General features: G+C 37.8%; 1 protein-coding gene across 3 annotated transcripts; it reads right to left on the reverse strand.

The window, feature by feature from the left end:
• Positions 1-5,039: 5,039 nt before the first annotated feature.
• On the reverse strand, positions 5,040-13,684 carry LOC119083779 (serine protease snake-like). 3 transcript variants are annotated; one of them, XM_037193578.1, is made up of 11 exons: positions 13,606-13,684; positions 10,115-10,486; positions 9,736-10,060; positions 9,436-9,687; positions 9,198-9,380; positions 9,043-9,135; positions 6,251-6,472; positions 5,976-6,121; positions 5,809-5,921; positions 5,315-5,752; positions 5,040-5,249 (listed from the first exon to the last, which is right to left on the reverse strand). In XM_037193578.1, the coding sequence occupies exons 2-11, from the start codon at positions 10,439-10,441 to the stop codon at positions 5,090-5,092; spliced, it is 2,259 nt and encodes a 752-aa protein (XP_037049473.1). In that variant the 5' UTR covers positions 10,442-10,486; positions 13,606-13,684; the 3' UTR covers positions 5,040-5,089. The 3 variants fall into 3 exon arrangements, with proteins under 3 accessions (XP_037049473.1, XP_037049475.1, XP_037049476.1); XM_037193580.1 differs by having other exon boundaries at positions 13,382-13,659; XM_037193581.1 differs by lacking the exon at positions 5,040-5,249 and having other exon boundaries at positions 5,374-5,553; positions 5,633-5,752.
• Positions 13,685-17,734: the final 4,050 nt, after the last annotated feature.

Here is a 17,734-nt window from a genome sequence, read left to right on the forward strand (position 1 = left end):
TTTGTAATCCAATCCCGGATTTCGTTGAGCGTATGGAAATTTTGTTTTCTTCCCGGTATCCGAGTCAAATTTCCCGGTATCTAAAATGGTAAATTTGATTTTTCGCCGCATATTTTTCAAGATTTTTTCGGTTTCCCGGTATCTAAAGTATTTTTCTGAAATTTTCCCGGTATCCAGGATACCGCGGATAGCGTGAATTTCCACACGCGTTTCGTTGTCTCAGTGATCCATGGTAAATACTGCACAACGTCTGTGAACACTGTATACTGAGTATACTATACTGTATACTACTTGGTTAATGCTTCGGTCGAGTTTGCTCGCTCCCACTATGACACGATTCCCCGAATGTAAAACGCCTTGAAACGTCATCGACCCACCACTATCACCCGTACAGACGCTGGTGCCTCAGTACACCAAAAAATTATCGAAATCCAAAAAGGTTTCAGATGTAATGTTATATGTTAATATTAGTGGAGAAAGTGTCTTTGCATATCAAAGAGAAATTCTCTTAATTTAATTTAACCTGTCGTGATTTGAATGCCAGGCCTCCAGCACTCCAGTCGAGAATCAAATTCAATGCGAACATCGCGAGCCTAGGTTCGAAATCTTGCCAATGTTTATTTTTTTGTATTTTCATATCCTTTTTTGTGAAGAACTTTTTTTTCTAAAAAAACTTAGAATTTGTATATTCGAAGGAAAAAATCATCAGTTTAAGAAAACTTTCGACAACATCAAAAAACCTTATGGAAATTAAAAAATGCTTGAGAAATCAGTCTGAAACCAATCTTGGTACATCTCACTTATATCGAAAATAACTCAAATCCATCGAAAAATCCGATGGAAGTTAGGTAGTTCCAGAGGAATCATCTGGCATCCCAAAATTTATAGAACCAACCTTGAAACTCTTCATTAATGTCGAATATAACTCAAATCCATCAAAAGATCCGATGGAAGTTAGGTAGTGCCAGAGGAATCATCTGTCATCCAAAAATTTTGGAACCAACCTTGGAACATCTTACTCATGTCGAAAATAACCCAAATCCATCAAAAAATCCGATGGAGGCTAGGAAGTGTCATCCCAAAATTTAGGAACCGACCTAGTGGAAGTTAATACTTAATGATCCCAACCATTCCCAACAAGAAATACATCCCAAAACAACACACACCATTCACCACATTACCATCAATATCATGCAACAAAATATACAGCTCACACAAACACATACAAATTGGCTTTTATATGGCATTTGTATGGAGACTTTAGGGAGCTCCAGCTCCCAAGATATGAGTTTTTTCCAACTTTTGAAAATTCCATTCCTATTTTTGGGCCAATATTAGCCTACAACCAAAATTTCAGGAAAATCTATAGAACCGTTTAGGAGTTGCTGGATCCACTTTTCCATAGGAACTAACTAAGTAAGTAACTAACTAACGTGGGCGATTTCAGTTATCTGAAAATTCGAAATTTTAGTGATCTATTTTCATACAAAAATCAATATTTCGAAGTTCAATATCTCGGCCAATTTTGAAGCTGCAGTAACGTGTGATAGCTCGTTGAACTCGTATAAAGTCCTAGATATCCTAGTTTGGGGGTCGTTGGAGTTAAAGGGGAGAAGTCAAAAAATTGCTGTTAATATGCTCCGCCGTCCTCAAAAAATTTTTGTTAAAACATTTTTGGTAGTGGACTTGCGTCACGCCCGCTTACTAACGTGCGGGCATGATAGGATTGGGTGTAATTTTAAATCTGCAGAAGATTTTAATTTCCTCAATCAATAACAGGGAATTACAATTAAATCCCAGAAAAGTTGCTTACTGGAAGTAATCGCTCTAGGACCTTCAATTATGATTCAAGATTTTTAACTGTTAAATTTGAAGCGTTTAATGAGCCATAAGTTAAATGGAACACAAAAATGGAAACGAATTTTTCAATAAATTTATTTTTCCATAAGATTCAGTCATACGCCTAACGCAAAATTACATTTCGAGTATCGTATTTATATTTGTTGACGTAATTTCGAACAAAGGATTTCTTTGGGGCGCGCGCCCCTCCTGAGATTTCGGTATGGCTACGGCCTTGCAAAGGACCCCTATTTTTTCGTTTGGTGACCTGACCTGACTCTTAAAAAAAAAGAGAAATTCTCTGAAATTGAGAAAATTTCACTTAATCTTCAGCCTATTAGCACTAGGATGCTAATGACACAATATAAAAAGTGTTTCTGAGAGAATTTTAAATTTTTCTGAAAAAATCACTCGTCCCAGATGCAAGCCTTGTATGGAAATTTCAAGTGCGGCTTCCCAGTGCTAAATCGCATTAGATCGTCGAACAAAAAATTCGGGTCGTTTTTCTCATCGTTTTGAAACGTTTTAGCGCTTCAAAGTCTTCAAATTTTGTAGTTGAAATGGCTGCAGTCGTATATCAACAGAATTTTAGCTTACAATCTCTCAAAATTTCATTATGTTCGACCCTTTCAACTTTTTAATTTTTTGGTTTTTCCAACGGTAGTTTCGTCTTATTTACTCTTGCTAGCGCGAAAGTAAATGTGATATAAAAACGACTTATTTGAATCTACTGAAAAGCCTGGATCAAATACAATTTGAGACAGATTTGAATAACCAAAATATTATAAAAATGTGAACAGTCATGAACCGAATAGTTAGACCTCTCCCGCCAATTTTGAACTCTAACCGCTGATTTTTCCACTTCATATATATTACACACTTGTCACGAAGTGAGCGAGGCTTGGCCGAGTAATTTTGACATCCGAAGATATACGAACACCGCGCGTATATGCGATAAAAACCTTTTCATTCGGTTTTGCTATATTATTGTACCAAATAGTCGGAGCTATTTAAGGTTACAATGCCAAGTTACTATGACGTGAAGTAAACTTTATTTCTCGGTAACCAAACTTACCCAACAATAAATATTTACGAAAATGATGCAACGATGCTTCTTTGGCTCGGATCGGATCGGTAAATATACTCAAGATGCAAATACTTGTACTACCGCAAATTACGCCAAAATGTACTTACCAACCAGTCGACTTCCAAGCAATTCTTAATTGTTGCATGCAATTCTAGGATATTGAGATGTCCTTAGTCACAATTTGCAACAGCTGATCTTTCACCAGCTGAGGCTTATGCTATTGTTTCTTCGGTATCATGGGCCCGTGACGCAAGTCCTATTACTAGAAAAAATTAAAAAAAAAAATTTTGTCGTAGACTGCAGAACCATATATACAGCGAATATTGAAGTTCCACAATTCAAATACAAATGACTCCAAATTACCATTAAAAAAAACTAGGCGTCCGTACGAGTTCAACGAGCTATCACACGTTCTTGCAGCTTAAAATTTGGCCACGCAAAAAATCTTCCAAGAAGCCCCATTTCCATACATTTTGGTCAATTTCAGTACTTTAAACGAAATGAAAAAATCCTACGTTACTTTGTTAGTCCGTCCGTCCGTCCGTGTTTCCTATCTTCTAAAGTCTTCTTTAGATTTTGTTGAAATTTTGGGAGTAGATTCTAGTCGTCATTCTAAGACATTCCAGAAAAAGAAAATTTGGGGGGAACCGGCCTCGTTTCGGAGCTAGGGCTCCTCGAAGTTCCCATATAGGCCCCATATAAGAACACCTTTAAGTGTGTGTGTGTGTGTGGATGGGAACAAATTTGTTCGCTTTTGGTATTTGGTAAGCTCTGCTCGCCTCAATTTTTTTTCCTAAATTTAAATTTTTTAAATTTTTCAAAATTTTTAAATTTTTTTTAAATTTTTCAAAATTTTTCACAATTTTTTAAATTTTTCAAAATTTTTCAAATTTTTTCAAATTTTTTAAACTTTTTACATTTTTCAAATTTTTTTACATTTTTCAATTTTTTTTAATTTTTTTTAAATTTTTCAAAATTTTTCAAATTTTTCAAAATTTTTCAAATTTTTCAATTTTTTTTAAATTTTTTAAATTTTTCAAATTTTTAAAATTTTCCAAATTTTCCAAATTTTTCAAATTTTTTAAATTTTTAAATTTTTTTTAAATTTGTCAAACTTTTTCACAATTTTTTAAATTTTTCAAATTTTTTCAATCTACTAATTCTTCCAAAAGAACTGATATCAGTCAAAAACACTCAAAAGAGTAAAAGTGACGCAAGTCCCTGTGCATACTTCCAAAACAACTGATATCGCTGGAGGTGACGCATTCTGCGCTTGTACGCAAAAACTGTAACAGCAAAAATTTGACCAAAGAAATTCTAGAAACAAAATTTTACCAAAAAAATTCTGCGTCACAAGTGGCAGATGTTGAGGAAAGTACTTTTAAGAAATTTTTTAAAATAGGCAAGAATATGTCCTAATACGTCCGAACCATCTGCCACTTTGTGACGCAAAATTTTTTTGGTAAAATTTTGTTTCTAGAATTTCTTTGGTCAAATTTTTGCTGTCACAGTTTTTGCGTACAAGCGCAGAATGCGTCACCTCCAGCGATATCAGTTGTTTTGGAAGTATGCACAGGGACTTGCGTCACTTTTATTCTTTTGAGTGTTTTTGACTGATTGCATTTGCCAATTTACTTACACACGCACCCAAGTAGTACTGCCACTTGCAAATTGCGACTAGATCCTAGCTTGACGGACTGTATCGTGGTTTTTGATATATTTCGTTCTGAAGAACCACCTAAAAATCTAATCCTTATATCAGGGAGTGGTGTAGAATCATTTTCCGATCGGGTTCCCATACTGTTCGACAAGTTACTCTTTGGAAGCACCCTAAAGTGAATACGAAAATAGCGTGTGTAGAATACGAATTCAACGCTGCAATTGGAATGGACGTATAACGTTTCATATTTTAATTGTAGAATTGAATTTCGTTTACCATCAATTGATTTGTGCAGATCGCGAAGCTGTGTTAAGAGCATATCAAAAAATGATTGAAGCATTTGGACAGACAGAACAGTAGATAACGCAAAAGCCGACTGGAACGGTAATGTATATTTTAGTGTACACGTACACAGGGTGAAAACGATTCTTGGCCAGACAAAGGCAACCGAGCTTAGTTACTAAACGCATTTATTGTAAAACTGAAAGTCCGTAGGCTACAATTTACTGATCAGGCCAGACAATTTTTTCAATCCAATTCAAGTAGGCAAAAACTCGAGTATAAACGCCAGGAATTCCAATCGTGCCGCAGGCCTTTCCGAACGATGCTATACCAACGACAACGTAGCTGCATGATACAGTTGGATGAAAAATTTGCAGAGGTCTGTACACGACACGATAACTGTTTAATACAAAGTCAAGTTCGAACAGGACTATACGTTAGCTTACCCGCCAGAATCACCTTGGCAAGTGTCCTTTTCTTCAGTATGCGAACCCGCACAAACTTGAGTTTCTTCCACTATCCCTCTGTTAAGTTTTCGATTGATGTTGTCGCTATAAGTGCTGTTGCATTCACTCTGCGAAAACATGTCGAGAACGACTTTTCTCAGCACACTGCTTTGCTCTCCTCTCCAAGCGACAACTCCCCATCCCGATGCGATAGCAGTTTTGGTGGGTACAGCCCATGCCTGCGGGAGACATGCCGGTCGAATGGACCCACTTAGTTTGACTCTACGTTCCAGCTTATGTAAGCAGATGTCGTTGTACCGTATGGGATAATGGAAATCAGGATGTGGAATACTCTCTATTATTCGAAGGTCAATCACTGTGCCATCGTCTACACGGTTTTTGTCGTGCTCCCCTAGTCGGACGTACTTGGCAGGGCCACTAAAATTTATATCGCAGTTGAAGAAGTCGCGAATGGAAGACGTCGCCATACTTACTAGGACAATGAATTGATGCATTGAGCCGCACTGAGAACGAATTGTTCGCTGACAAGCGTACCGCCGCAGTCCCAATAAATGGTTCCGTCATCATCTCCAAATCCGATCAAAGCCTGCAATCGAAATTCCTAAAGAATTCGAAAGAAAATACTTTTCTCTCACTATACCATGTGAGGGAATTCTCGCAGTTTCGCTTCTGTACCTCCCAAAATTAATGGCGTCGCTATATGTGCACAGTTCGACACTTTCATTTCGACTGGTGGTCTCGATACAGAAATCTTATTGTACGAAAATTCATTGTACTCGTCACATTCTGCAGGAAACGAAAATTTGTTGAACGCAGTTCCACTTGATAGGCATAAGAGAACAATTCACGCAAAACACTTGTACCGTCCGCCCACGAATTTCTCTTCGAAAAAGCAATACCCAGAAAATTTCTTACTTCTTGCACTGATGCGATCTGAAATCGGTCGATTTGTTGTTGTAGCCACCGGTTGCGCAGCGATCGGACAGCAAACAATCTGTAAATGTCCATCATATCCGCATACGACGTGGCTTACAATTTGCTTGCGAATGTCGTTTTGAATGGGAATGCATTCAGTTATTTTTACACATTCACCTGGCTCACCAGAGCGAGCTGTGCATTGTTCAACCGTTTGCTCACCTGCAAATTAAGAATTGCGTGAAGATCCTTTCGGCTTGGTAATTCAAATGATTGGAACAACACAGTGGAACGTAAGCGATTCAGAGTTCCTACGTCTTAGGAAGGCTCCTAAAATTAGGAATTTTAGGAAATTTTAGAAGTATTTTAGGAGATTTGGAAGGTAATTTTAGGAGAATTTTAGGAGGAATTTTTTTAAATGTGGGAAAGGTTGTATAAGTAATTTCCGGAGGAATTTTTGCTCTGTTTCTCTGTTTCTCTCATACACATCGTAAAATACTAAAAATGTTTAAGAAAATTGACAAAAAGTTATTTTTTTTTTGTCAAAACATATTTTTCCTTATGTAGTTTAATAATTGAAACTTTTATGATTTCCTCTTTTCTGACGCCAGTCTCGACTAGCCAGCACCTGATCCTTTATCAGGTTTTTCTTGTCGACTGCGCCTTTCGAATTAACCAGATTCACCATAATTTTGTTTCCATCATTTATCAGCTCTTGTGCACTAAAAAGTTTTTAGCCCCGTACGAAGTACTGGGGGCTTATAAGATTAATATGCCGTTTGTAACACGTCGAATTGGAAGCAGACAGTAAGGGCAAAGCATTTGGTTATGTTCATAGATGACGAATCCGTAATAAAAAAAAATGTCCGTCCGTCCGTCCGTCCGTGACCCCTCTAGCTTGAGTAAATCATAACCTTTTTTCAAAATTCTTTTTTTCCCCGATTGGTATCGACAAAAGTAAGGTCAAGTTCGAAAATGGGCATGGTAGGGTCGGCCCCTCCAGAGCTAGGGCCCTATAGGTGTTTTTCAGTCTTTCGACGATATCTACCGAAATACGCGCGCAATAGCTGCTTGTGATATATCAAATGAAAGGTATTGACGAGTAGAACAAAGTTGCTGGACATTGTTTTTGGGTAAGATGCAACGTGGGCTTGTTGGGAGGGCTCAAAGGTCGTTACTCGGCCCTAAGTGTTTTTTGCACATAAATCGAGTAAATCTCATCCGATTTTGCTAGATTTTGTTTCGTTTGAGAGATAATTGAATGTCGAATAGAATGATGGCAAAAAAAGTTTAAAATTTGGGCCCTTGCACTAAGGCCGCTACTCGGCCCTAAGTGCTCTTTGCACATAAATCGAGTAAATCTCATCCGATTTTGCTAGATTTTGTTTCATTTGAGAGATAATTGAATGCCGAATAGAATGATGGCAAAAAAAGTTTAAAATTTGGGCCCTTGCACTAAGGCCGCTACTCGGCCCTAAGTGCTCTTTGCACATAAATCGAGTAAATCTCAACCGATTTTGCTAGTTTTAGTTTTTTATGGAAGGTAATTGAATACCGAAAAGAACGTGACGAAAAAAGTTTCAAATTTGGGCCCTTGGACTAAGGCCGCTACTCGGCCCTAAGTGTTTTTTGCACATAGATCGAGTAAATCTCATCCGATTTTGCTACTTTTTGTTTCATTTGAGAGATAATTGAATACCCAATAGAAAGTTGGCAAAAAATTTTGGGTTTCTAAAATAATATCGTAAATTGTTGGTTTTATTTGAGAGGTACTTCGTACGGGCTTTCGTAATTGCGCTATGCGCAATTTTAAAAATGAACAGTTTCAGTAAATTTGACAATGCCCAACTTGACTTGCATTTTGGTAACAGACGCATTAGAGAGTTGTAGACGTATTAGGGTTCCGGGCTTATTAGGGCTACGGACGTATTATGGTTGCGGACGAAATAGGATTACGGGTTGTACGGGGCTAAGTCGCAGGAAACGCTCCGACTGTTCTGATGCCTTGTTTTCTACTGGATCTGGAGAGATTTCTCGATATCGGAAAGTTTTTCTGAACTCGATTTTTTTTTGTGAAGATGCTTTATTGAGATTATCTTCCGCTTCTTTATTCTTAAGAAGTAGTACCTTCTCGACTTTTTGTTGTTCGAGAAAAGTAAAGTACATTGGAGCACATCTGGAAAATACGTCGATTCATTAGGAAGTCATTGACGTTTATATTATTCAATGTGTCCTTAAACGTTCGAAGTGACACGATAGTCACATCTTCTAACAAACTGCGATCCTCGATAATGTATTTATTTTCGCTAAATCCACGTTCAGGATCGCTCAAAGAAAGGAGTGTTTTCGCAAGTTGAGTCAGGTTCATACAGAAGTTCAAATTCATTGCCGCATAATTTTGCTGTTTTTACCGTTTTTAGTTTTTCAGTATTATCAAAAAATTTCTTCGAGAGTGTGAGCTCATTTTAGGAATTTTAGGAGTTTTAGAAGATTTTAGGAGATTTTAGGAGGATTTGGTCCATTTTATGAATTTTCTGAATTTTAGGAGGAGTGGGAACTCTGGATTTTTCTTATATTTACGCAGCAGTGTCATGGAAAATGAAATTTCACGCACACAATTTGAGGTCGTTTTTGATTTTCAATTTCGCTTTGGGTCTCAAATTTGCTTAAAATTTAGACATTTTCGTCATGACTCACATTTTAATCGACATTGAGATTCGTAATTGATTTTCTGAATTAAGGAATGAAGTTCGATGCGAATTATTAGGAAAATCTTGGAGATCGATACTCACTCTTCTGTACACATTGATTGAACGGATCGCCAGTATAATTATCCGCACAGGTGCAAATGGGATTGTGTTCTACAACGCGACACCTAGCTCCAACTGGAAATAATTTTTTTGTCAATTCAATGCCACAAGAAAAATCCTGTAAATGGAATACTCGCCTCCACAAAATTCACTGCACGGATCGTTACAATGCTGATTGATACAAGCTAAATCACTCGGACAATCATCACTTGATTTACATTTCGGAGGACGACATCCAGTTGTATAAGCATCACCAATGTATGAGGGAACGCAAGTGCATCTCGCCACTCCATTGAGTTCATTGCAGTCAGCATTTTCTCCTGCGGATCTCTCATTCGATCAAAAATTTTTGATAAAATCAAACGAGTTGAATACCACAAGGTGATGGTACGCATGGGTCTCGGATATATTCTCGTGTTTCTGTTCCGAATTTGGTTGTCTCAGTGATCCATGGTAAATACTGTGCAACGTCTGTGAACACTGCATACTGACTCGTGTCGCACACAATTTGATTAGTAATTCGGTCGAGTTTGCTCGCTCCCACTGACACGATTCCCCGAATGTAAAACGTTCCATTTTCTTGAAACGTCATCGACCCACCACTATCTCCCGAGCAGACACTGGTGCCTGAATACACACAAAAAAATTAACTGCATTGACTGCATTCATACTAACCGTTTAGGTTGCCAGCACAGAAATTTGTTTCCGTTATGAACCGTCCAAACAAGTCACGATTGCTCCTAAGACATTTAAGGGGCGCCACGACTGGCAAAGTGGCTTCTTGGAGTACGTTCGATGTTTCACCCTTTTCTGTAAGACCCCATCCAACAACAGTACCAGCTTTGCCTATCACTTCGTATAAGTCCATTTTGTCTGACCTCCACACGCAGATCGGTTGTACGTAGCTGTTGAAAACGGCCTCTGTTGCAAGGGTAATAATTGCGATGTCGTTTTCATTGTTATCTTCGATGTATTCTGGATGTGTAACTATTGCAGCAACCTGTTGGATCGGTACGTGCGGTAAATTATTTCTACATATTTTACAGTCAATCACCTTCATCAACGGAGCGGTACTTTCATGGGAATTCAAACGAAGCCTTCCCAAAGAAACTGAAACGCGTTCCGGTGCGATCATAACACAGTGAGCTGCCGTGATAATGAAGTTTGAACTGATAAGAGTTCCGCCACATTGATAAGTAGTCTTAGTTCTAAAATGGTGATATATGGCCACGTGCCAAGGCCAACGATGTGTGTCGTGCGCATTGCTTATGTGAGGAATGAGCGTATTTTGAAGTTGACCGCAGGCTGTAATTTCGCTCCTCTTGTTGATTTGTATGAGTATGCACAGAATAAAAACTGCAGTCCGTCCATGCAATTTCATTGCTGCGTTTGTCAATTGACTGATTGGCTTCCGTTTCAAAGGGTGCTTAATTGTAATGGAATGAGTTAAAAAGAGTCTGATAAATAGTAATTTCAGAAGATGACGGATTGGAGTAATAGATGCTGTGGATTCAGTGTTCGCGGGAATTTTTTTTTTATCTCCTGCAAGCTGATATTTCATACATTACGCGTTTCTGCATATAAACACAAACACATACATAACCACAGCCTATACGATTGGATAATTCACACATAACCCACCTAGGGTAAATTTACTTTCCATCTACATATTTGAAAGAAAAAACGAGCCGTCAGAACAGTCGGAGCGTTCGCTGCGACTGAGCCCCGTACGAACCCGTACATCTATTGCGTACGCGACCCTAGTTCGTCGGTCGCCCTACTCTTACCCTAAACGTACTAACCTAAAATTCTTATGAAATGTGCACGTCTTAAAAATTGCGCATAGCGCAATTACGAAGCCCCGTACGACGTTCCTTTCAACTGTAACCCAAACTTAAAATTTTTTGCAACAATTTATATTAACCTATATTTACCTATAAATAAACAATTTACTGATAAATATGCTAGTATATAGCTCAAAAGAACTATCTACACCGTTATATAGCTCAATATATAGATATCCATATTTGGGATGCTTGAAACACCCCACACACATAACCAATCACTTCCCACTGATCAGTAACTTTGTAAGTATCATTTTCACCGATTTCTATTGTTTTTACAAAAATCCAAAATGGCGGCCGACGCCCATTTTGTTAGGAGGTGGAAATTAGTACAGCTGCTTTACATTCAATAATACCTTTCAAACAAAAAAAAATCATGAAATTCGGTCAAAGTTTACTCGATATATTAACAAAACCACGTTGACTGTACGGCCAAGTAGCCACATATAAGCTCACTCCAAGAGACCTAGCTCACGCTTCTGTAAACCGAATTTCGTTATCTTTTTTTCCCTGATTGGTACGGTCAATACCTATCTAATAAAGCAAAATCCATCTAAATCCGTTCAAATTTGGCCAACCTACAAGCAAAAACGGCTTGCCACCCTGTACCTAGTTCACTCCAAGGGGTCTAACTAACGAGTCGATCATCTGATTTCCATAAACTTTTTTTTTGTCGATCGGTATTGTAAATACCTTTTATTTGACGTATCACTTACATGTTTAGCCTTGGAATGGCCGCAGATATCTTCGGAAAACGTTAAATCAGTTATGGGGCCCCAGCTCGGGAGGGGTCGACCCAAAATTGCCCATCTTCGAACTTAGCCTCACTATTTCGACTATATTTCAGGGGAAATATATATATCCGTCTGTCCGTCTGTCCGTCCGTCTGTCACGTCGATATCTTGAGTAAATCAAAACCGATTTCAAATTTTTTTTCCCTGAAAGATAGTCGAAATAGTGAGGCTAAGTTCGAAGATGGGCATATTCGGGTCGGCCCTTCGTGAGTTAGGGCCACCTAAGTGATTTAAGGTCTTTTGGTGATATTTATGGCAAAAAAAACTATGGAAATGTAAATGACACGGCAAATGAGAGGTATTGTCAATACCAATCCAGGAAAAAATCGGGTGAGTGGACCGTGAGTTAGGGCCTTAGAAGTGAAATGCTACTAGGGCCCTATGTGTATTTCACATATAACTCGAGTAAATTTAATCCGTTTTTCGTAATTTTTGTTTCATTTGGAAGGTAATCAAAGGCCGAATAGAATGTAGTTGAAAAATTTTTTAAATTTGGGCCCTCGGACTGAGGCCGATACTAGGCCCTTCAAAAAAATAAAATTTTTAGGGCGATTTGAAATTTTTGTTTCATTTGAAAGGAACGTCGTACGGTGCTTCGTAATTGCGCTATGCGCAATTTGTAAGATGCACACATTACATAACAATTTTACTTTAACTACATTAACCGGCGCAATAGGCTTACGGTCAAAATAGGGTGACAGACGCACTAGGGTCACGTACGCAATAGATATACGGGTTTGTACGGGGCTCAGTCGCAGCAAACGCTCCGACTGTTCTGATGGCTCGTTTTTGTTGTGAATGCGTTTTAAAACAACATGCTTAATTAATTAATTTTAAATCCAAATTTTTGTGGTTATTTCGCTAATGTATAAAATATCAGCTTGCAGGAGATAAAACATTGTTCTACCTTGGTTCTCGCTGGCGCTCGTTATATACAATTGTTACATACGAAGTTATTTTCGAAAGGTAGAAAATGTACTATTATTTCATTGAAAAATAAGGATCACATGCTGAGTGCTCCCTAGAGATGCAACTGGCCATTTATCGACCGAAAATGAGGGCGAATGTAACTTGTACAAACTAGTTTGTTGACCGGTTCCGTATGATAATCATCATCAAAAAGTGTGCTTAACTTAGACTTCAAAGTAAACAGAGAACCATAAAAACGAACCATACGAACTACTCTAGTTTACACTAAATAGTATTTTTCATTACGAGTGACGAAAAGTAGAATTTTTCAGGACTAGTCTTAAGCTTGTCCTAACGAGGCGAAGCCGAGTAGGACTAGCTTAAGACTTGTCCTGAAAAAATTCTGCTTTCGTCACGAGTCAAGAACTACATTTTCTGTGCCGTAAGGATCATAATGAGACGAAAAACAAAACAAAAACATTACAACAATTTCAGCTTTTCTTAGCAATCACTTTTCGATCGTAGGTGCAGTGACGAGATACCTCGAATTATGATTCTAAGGCACAGAAATATGTATTACTGATAGATTGTCGATGCTAAAGGCGTTGGAAGTTGTTATTAACTGTCATATTGTACTAAGCAATCTTCTATGGCGTTTGGTGCTGATAGGTGTAATCGGATTGACTTGGAATGAGTCAAATACCGACATTTTTCTAAACCGTAAATGTCAGCCTTTCCAAGTGTCATGAAAATCCTGATGAAATTAGTACACACATAGTTTAGTAAATCAATACGCTCAATAGAAGCGTCTTATCGCCGCGCCGATTATTCTGTGATTAACTCGCATCAATTTACGGCTTCTACTTCTCTCTGAGATTGAGCGTTACAATCATTTTGGAGATTCGGAGATACAGTTTAGAACACCGAACTGGCTCTTCACTTCACTAAATCCAAGTAATTCAAAATTAATATAATGAAACTGTACAAATTTTAGTTACTTTTATCGAATTTTGTCTGAAAATTTCACGCCAGGTTTAAAATACGACAAAACAATCGACTTTACACTACCAACTTAATAATACAATTTGCTAATAGCAACAGCAACGATAGTGGTGACGCCAGTTCGATCCACATAAAAAGTAAAACCAAAAAAATCAGCAATTAGCAGAGAACCTTATTATCAACAAGTTTTTTTTTTTAAGAATTCTCATTGATCACCATCAAAAAATACCTACAAATAAAACTAGACTTCCATCATTGAGTCATATAGAGCGACTTCGATATGAGCTCAACGAGCCTCACAACTTGAGAACATACAAAACTAATACTAAGGTACACTTTGGTTGTAATCTATTTCAGAATGAAGCTCAATTTTAGTAGAAAAGTTTTCATCTATTCGACAAAACACAAGAAATTGTAACCAAAGAATTTTACCACAGAAATTTTATAACTGAAATTGGACAGCAATAACACGTTGTAAAGTGACCGATGCAGAGAAAATCACTCCTAAAAAATGTTTAGTAAAAGATATATATTTTGTACCAATCATAGAAGGGGAAACTAGCGCCACCGAAACGCATGTCTTCAAAATTTAGTTGAAGGAACTGGCGTCACCTATTCGTTATATTTGAGGGTTTTGCTCGAGTTTCGTTACAATATGACATTGTGAAGCGGAGATGTCTTTAATTAAGCAAGACTGGTTTGTTATAAAGACAAATTTATAAACCTGAATGAAGTCTATCATAGGCAGAAAAAGTGGGAGTGTGTTAGTGGTTATGCGTTAGCTTTGGAGGTATAGCGAACTGAATGTAACCAGTAGCATTGCATTAGTGAGAAAAGAAAGTCATCCGAGGGGTACTTACTTCATTTATACCCGCGTTAATACCCAAAAGTGACTAAGCCTTGAACTCATCCTATAACAGAGTTGAAACAATGTATTCAGCATAATACTCATGAATTAACGCCGTTAATCAAAAACGTTGACGAAATTGACAACGTTTTTTTCCGGTTGATGTCTTTCCAAAGTTATTATGGAGTTAATTATTGTCATTTAGATGATGTTATAACAAAAAATTTTGATGTTAAAAGAAACCATTTCCTGGGAAATTATTAAAAAACCTAGCCTTTCGTTTATTTTTTCTAGTATTTTCGTAAAATTATTGTAATTTATGTCATTTACACGAATAACTGTAATGCATGACAGTAATTTGTATAGCTTTCTATTTCATTCAATTTTCTAGAGTTAGACTGACATTTTTAAAACAAACGCTATGAAGAGCATGTCACCATACTGCTATGGACTTTAAGATGTTTTCGTCCTGTCAACCATAATTATTGATTAATTCCAACTAGAGGTGTGCGCCGCCGAGTTTTTAGCCGGCGGCGCGGCTGAGCCGAGTAAATGGAGACGCCGCCGCTGATACAAAAATTTCAGCCAGCCGCCGACCGCCGCCGATGCTTTTCGTCGGCTTGCAAAATTTGAATTTTAAATTTTATTAAATGTTAGAATTATCAGCTGCACAATCGATGAATAGATTTTAATGATTTAAAAAGCTATCACTCTCAAGATATTTCTGATTTTCTTAATAAGAGACTGTTTTTTACGTATACCTATCGGAGGTTTCATACTATGAAATTCATAGAGTATACTTTGTTCCGAAAGGGCTCTCACTTATAGAGCTACTGTGCGATGGTCTTTCTAAAAACAATTTTTGACTACGGAAGGCAGAGCGATTCTTTTGAAAAACAGGGTACCGAAATCGTACGCATTTTCTAGTGGAATTTTGCATATGTACCTAGAAAGGACTTCGACCCTAGAAACCAAAACCACTTTCAAAAAAATTCTTCGAAGTTTGTGTGGCTAGCGGGAGATCATCAAAAAAAAAAAACGAAAACTTGCACTTTTCTCACAAAAATTTCTCCAGTCACACGAGCTGTACAGGGTCGTGCGGGATGTCATTAGAAACCTCGAGAAACTTCTGTAAGAACAATGTAAGTTCTCAGTCATTTTCGGTTGAAAACTTCAGCTGTACATATTGCAATGTGGATGAATTTAAACCCAATAAGTCTCTATTCGGCTCAATAGTACATGTGATTACCTTTCTAATGACACCCCACATGACACTGTACGCTCGTGTAACTGGAGAATTTTTGTAAGAAAAGTTTATCTAGGGACCAAGATCTATCGATCCATATAACTGCGATAAAATACTTCCGATTTCGGCACACGGACTTTCAGAAAAATTACTCTCAATGCGTTTTGCGAATGCGAATGTGAGTCTTTATAAGTAACTGATGGGAGGATATTCAGGTTCTACAAAAAAACAGAAAATGGAAAAAGTACATAATTCACTCGTAGTCAGTATCAGTAATCAGTAAAAAAAAGAAAATTTAAATTTCCTATAAAATGGATCGGCGCGCTGCGGCTGAGCCGAGCCGCCGATAAAAACCTGTTATGGCTGGCCGCCGCCGGAACCACTACACTCGACTAGCCGCCGCCGAAAATTTTCGCTCGGCGCACACCTCTAATTCCAACACAATTCCCCGTAGAATTCGTAATTTTATTTCGAATAAAGAGATAATGTTGTCTTTGTAGAACACGATTTCAGACAATAATGCATACCATTATCTGTCAAACCGAAGCACCTAGCAGTGAAATAGAAAACAAGGCATCAGAACAGTCGGAGCGTCTGCTGCGACTTAGCCCCGTACGACCCGTAATCCTATTTCGTCCGTAACCATAATACGTCCGTAGCCGTAATACGCCCGGAACCCTGATACGTCTACAAACCTCTAATGCGTCTGTTACCAAAATGCAAGTCAAGTTGGGCGTGGTCAAATTTACTGAAACTGTTCATTTTTAAAATTGCGCATAGTGCAATTACGAAAGTCCCTACGAAGTACCTCTCAAATAAAACCAACAATTTACGACATTATTTTAGAAAACCCAAAATTTTTTGCCAACTTTCCATTGGGTATTCAATTACCTCTCAAATAAAACAAAAATTAGCAAAATCGGATGAGATTTACTCGATTTATGTGCAAAAAACACTTAGGGCCGAGTAGCGGCCTTAGTCCAAGGGCCCAAATTTGAAACTTTTTTTGCCATCATTCTATTCGGCATTCAATTATCTCTCAAATGAAACAAAATCTAGCAAAATCGGATGAGATTTACTCGATTTATGTGCAAAAAACACTTAGGGCCGAGTAGCGGCCTTAGTCCAAGGGCCCAAAATTGAAACTTTTTTTGCCCTCATTCTATTCGGCATTCAATTATCTCTCAAATGAAACAAAATCTAGCAAAATCGGATGAGATTTACTCGATTTATGTGCAAAAAACACTTAGGGCCGAGTAGCGGCCTTAGTCCAAGGGCCCAAATTTGAAACTTTTTTTGCCATCATTCTATTCGGCATTCAATTATCTCTCAAATGAAACAAAATCTAGCAAAATCGGATGAGATTTACTCGATTTATGTGCAAAAAACACTTAGGGCCGAGTAGCGGCCTTAGTCCAAGGGCCCAAATTTGAAACTTTTTTTGCCATCATTCTATTCGGCATTCAATTATCTCTCAAATGAAACAAAAACTAGCAAAATCGGATGAGATTTACTCGATTTATGTGCAAAAAACACTTAGGGCCGAGTAGCGGCCTTAGTCCAAGGGCCCAAATTTGAAACTTTTTTTGCCATCATTCTATTCGGCATTCAATTATCTCTCAAATGAAACAAAAATTAGCAAAATCGGATGATATTTACTCGATTTATGTGCAAAAAACACTTAGGGCCGAGTAGCGGCCTTAGTCCAAGGGCCCAAATTTGAAACTTTTTTTGCCATCATTCTATTCGGCATTCAATTATCTCTCAAATGAAACAAAAACTAGCAAAATCGGATGAGATTTACTCGATTTATGTGCAAAAAACACTTAGGGCCGAGTAGCGGCCTTAGTCCAAGGGCCCAAATTTGAAACTTTTTTTGCCATCATTCTATTCGGCATTCAATTATCTCTCAAATGAAACAAAATCTAGCAAAATCGGATGAGATTTACTCGATTTATGTGCAAAAAACACTTAGGGCCGAGTAGCGGCCTTAGTCCAAGGGCCCAAATTTGAAACTTTTTTTGCCATCATT

Source organism: Bradysia coprophila, unplaced genomic scaffold (genome assembly GCF_014529535.1).
Source record: "Bradysia coprophila strain Holo2 unplaced genomic scaffold, BU_Bcop_v1 contig_70, whole genome shotgun sequence".
In the NCBI taxonomy this organism is placed as follows: Eukaryota; Metazoa; Arthropoda; class Insecta; order Diptera; family Sciaridae; genus Bradysia; species Bradysia coprophila.

What these genes read in the sequence shown, in the direction of transcription:
- LOC119083779 (XM_037193578.1), bottom strand. Translation starts at nt 10,441, where the DNA reads ATGAAATTGCATGGACGGACTGCAGTTTTTATTCTGTGCATACTCATA. An exon ending in AGATCGCATCAGTGCAAGAA is followed by an intron (nt 6,122 to 6,250) that starts GTAAGAAATTTT and finishes CGTTTCCTGCAG; the next exon opens with AATGTGACGAGTACAATGAA. An exon ending in TGCGAGAATTCCCTCACATG is followed by an intron (nt 5,922 to 5,975) that starts GTATAGTGAGAG and finishes TTTCGATTGCAG; the next exon opens with GCTTTGATCGGATTTGGAGA.